This window comes from Trachymyrmex cornetzi, unplaced genomic scaffold, assembly GCF_001594075.2.
Source record: "Trachymyrmex cornetzi isolate Tcor2-1 unplaced genomic scaffold, Tcor1.1 scaffold757, whole genome shotgun sequence".
NCBI classification, from domain to species: Eukaryota; Metazoa; Arthropoda; class Insecta; order Hymenoptera; family Formicidae; genus Trachymyrmex; species Trachymyrmex cornetzi.
The window spans coordinates 3,147-7,043 of NW_017300089.1; the positions used below are offsets into that span (position 1 = coordinate 3,147).

Genomic DNA, 3,897 nt, shown 5'->3' on the forward strand with positions numbered 1-3,897 from the left:
ACATGCGATTAATTCTCAATCGACGATTTTTCATAAAACGAAAGAATCTGGCAGAAAAAGCGTTGCTCTTCCCCGCGAACCAAAATATTTATCAGTAAATTTCATGACTCCTCAGGGTTCAGGTTAAGAATTTTTATGTACTTGTAATAAATTCCAGTTGCTCAGCCAGTACTAAAACTCGCGTCGTCTGAAGCCAAACTAGCAACACAGCCAATAGCACAGCCAGCACTGTTGCCAACACGGCAGCAAGCACGCAAATCCAGCTAGCAATCCAGCAGGAAAAAAAGCATCGTGTGCCGCTGGCTTTAGATCTTTTTGATCAAGTTAGGTTGCGTTCGGAAATATCATCCGGATGCCCCTGTATATCACCTTATCCTTATTTAACATTGGGTGAACAACAAGGATAAAACGATACACAGAGATATTCGGATGATGTACCGAACGCAGCCTTACGCATGGTACTGTGATCCGTAAACAGAATCGGAAAACTATACAGGGGTTTGAGGGGTTTTGACGAAGAAGAACCGTATCGAACTGTGTTCGCTGTGCGCTTCTTTCTGTGCCCAAATTATCTGAACTACGCGAGTACTTTCTCACAGAAAAGATGTCGAAATACAGGATCGTTATGGTTCGTCACGGCGAGAGCGAGTGGAATAAGTTGAACCTTTTCTGCGGGTGGTATGACGCCAATCTGTCGGACAAGGGTGCGTAAATGTCGCCCGATATAACTGCGTTCGTCCAATTCGCCATTTTCAAGGGCGAAAGGTCGCGCAATCTCACGCGAATCTTTCGAGTCTCCTCTGAATGACATTGTTGACGTACTGCAGTCGTACATCTTAAATCATATTAAATCACGTTAAAACCTGATATAATACGCATGATAAAAATCTTTCATTATAAATATTTTAATTTTGACAAATTGTATTGTGTGCACACACATTTGTGCACACTAATAAATATTTTAACATTTGACATCTTAAACGATTAGATTAAAATTGGATTAAAAAATTTTATTAAGCCTTTGTAATATTCAAATTATTCTTCATAAATGAATGAAGATGAAGTATTATATCAATTTCATCTAATCAACTCGTTTAACATAAATACAAAAATTTTTATTGGTTGAATGAATTTATAGAAATCTTAAGAATTTACTGATTGGATAGTGATTTAAATGTTGGAAGAACTATACATCGGATTATTATAAAAAGCATGTTAAGTCCAGTTTTACATAAGAATACAAAAGATTAAAAATTAAATTAAAAATTATTTATATATCCGAAATCTTCTTGCAGGCAAGAATGAGGCTGTATCTGCGGGAAAAGCTCTCAAGGATGTAGGCTATACATTCGATATAGCTCATACATCAGTACTCACAAGAGCACAGGAGACACTCAAATCAATCCTGAAGGAAATTGGTCAAGAAGATCTACCTGTTCATAAGACGTGGCGTTTGAATGAACGACATTATGGTGGTCTTACCGGTATGAACAAAGCAGAAACTGCTGCCAAATACGGAGAGGAACAGGTGCAGATCTGGCGGAGATCATTTGATGTACCACCACCGCCAATGGAATCTGATCACAAATATTATGACACAATAGTGAAAGATGCGCGTTACGCCAATGGGCCAAAACCTGACGAATTCCCGAAGTTTGAGTCCCTCAAATTGACCATCGAGAGGACGTTACCTTACTGGAACGATACAATTATTCCACAGTTAAAAGAGGGCAAGAGGATCATTATAGCCGCTCATGGAAACAGTTTACGTGGCATAGTGAAACACTTGGATGGTAAGATGCTTTGATTTATTATTTCATTTATTTTGTAATTATAACAATTTATGAAATATGTATAAATCTGTTTTTTTTTTAGAAATGAGCAATGAACAAATTATGGGACTGAATCTGCCAACCGGTATCCCGTTTGTGTACGAATTGGATGAGAATTTCAAGCCTGTCGTTTCTATGAAATTCCTGGGTGATGAAGAGACAGTTAAGGCTGCGATAGCCGCAGTTGCTGCGCAAGGAAAGGCCAAATAAATTAATAATAATAATAATAATAATAATAATGAAAATCGTCTAATGTGTCAATGTTTGAAAAGCAGAAATCTGTTGTACTCGTATATCTGTTAAAAAAAATATTTATAAATCTCTAGTTTCTTTACACTATGAGAGAGAATGTAGTTCAAGAGAGACGATGGAAGCGATGGAATTCTTGCTTGAATTAACAAGCATTCCTCTTATGTAAACTAAAAAATATATATATATGTATATATTATAGAATGTGTGTCTGAAAATACGTGAGATTCCTTTCAATCTATATCTGTGGATGTGTTTCACTTGATGCTCACAATACTCGTGGAATTATTTCATTCTTGTTTATCAAATGTTAAACAAGAGTTAATAATGCTTGCGAACATTGAGTGTCAAATAGAATGCATCTTATATATTACATATGCTATGTATTTAAAAAAGTATACATAGTACCATTTAAGTCCAATTTTTCATTCTCTGGTTTAGTGATTTAATCATAACTAGAAAAACACGATTTTTACATTATCATCATATTAAGTAAGATTAAATCTAAATCACAATCAGAAAATGAAAAACCATCATAAAAACTTAAGTCGAGCACTTTGACAAAGTTTTTTTTAGAGAAAGAATTCTAAGTAAAAAATCCTCGTTTTATTAATCTAAGTATTTAGATTCATTATTTAAAACAGCATACTCTGTAAAAAAACACATTTACTGAATATATTATATTTATAAAAATTAAGTAAAGAGCATATAAAAGTCAATAATCAGTAAAACTTAAAAGTAAAATAAAGACATATAATATAATTACTCGATATAAATTCTTACAATATCTCGGTGGTATAATGTCTCGATTGTCTAATAATCGGAGATTGCTAACTTAAATATTCATATCATGGTTTTTGTATTCACTCGTTTGCTGCGTTTTACGACTACATTTACATCTAATATTTTGTGAATCTGAGGATGGCTCGATCAAGTAGCCGAAACACGTAATTATTAGACAATCGAGACATTATACCACCGAGATATTGTAAGAATTTATATCGAGTAATTATATTATATGTCTTTATTTTACTTTTAAGTTTTACTGATTATTGACTCTTATATGCCCTTTACTTAATTTTTATTTTTATTTGATAACAAGAGTCTTTATACATATTTATTATATTATATTTAGTAGTGACATAATGTTATAAAAGACGAGCAACGTTATTTATTTTTCTTACGTTTATATGATATAATAAAGTAAAATCATATTTATGTCTCATACATCTTTTATTATACAGGGTCATCGAAAAGTATCGGACCCCCCTAATATCTTCAGTTAGAATGCATTTTGGAAAAAATGTCCAATAGCAAAGTTGTATGGTTTCAAGCGAAGAGTAAGATAATGACCTTGACTTTGATCTTGACCATGTCCTTTAAGGTCATTTCAAGGTCAACCTTATTTTTTTAAATGGAACCCCCTACATTTTATTGCATATTTTTATAGCTTATCTCGAGAGCTTTCCAAAACACTATAATAAAACATTTTTTCATTAAGTACTTTTTGAGTTATAAAGGTTTGAAGTTAACAATTTTTTAACACAAAATGTAAAATATCTTGTAAAATATTATTTAGTTTTCAGTAATCATAACCTTAATACTTTTGTGCGCGGAATAATGAGACCAATTAATTGGTTTAAAGAAAATACATTTATCAAAAAGTGTCGGATCCCTCTAATATTTTCAGTAAGAATGCATTTTGGAAAAATGTCCAAACCTTTATAACTCAAAAAATACTTAATGAAAAATGTTTTATTATAGTGTTTTGGAAAGCTCTCGAGATAAGCTATAAAAATATGCAATAAAATGTAGG

General features: G+C 32.5%; 1 protein-coding gene across 1 annotated transcript; it reads left to right on the plus strand.

Moving 5' to 3' along the window:
• The first annotated feature begins 458 nt into the window (after positions 1–458).
• Positions 459–2,056, plus strand: Pglym78 (phosphoglyceromutase 78). The gene is made up of 3 exons (XM_018518508.1): positions 459–704; positions 1,296–1,793; positions 1,876–2,056. The coding sequence occupies exons 1-3, from the start codon at positions 605–607 to the stop codon at positions 2,040–2,042; spliced, it is 765 nt and encodes a 254-aa protein (XP_018374010.1). The 5' UTR covers positions 459–604; the 3' UTR covers positions 2,043–2,056.
• The last annotated feature ends 1,841 nt before the right edge of the window (positions 2,057–3,897 follow it).

What these genes read in the sequence shown, in the direction of transcription:
- Pglym78 (XM_018518508.1), top strand. Translation starts at nt 605, where the DNA reads ATGTCGAAATACAGGATCGTTATGGTTCGTCACGGCGAGAGCGAGTGG. An exon ending in CGCCAATCTGTCGGACAAGG is followed by an intron (nt 705 to 1,295) that starts GTGCGTAAATGT and finishes ATCTTCTTGCAG; the next exon opens with GCAAGAATGAGGCTGTATCT. An exon ending in CATAGTGAAACACTTGGATG is followed by an intron (nt 1,794 to 1,875) that starts GTAAGATGCTTT and finishes TTTTTTTTTTAG; the next exon opens with AAATGAGCAATGAACAAATT.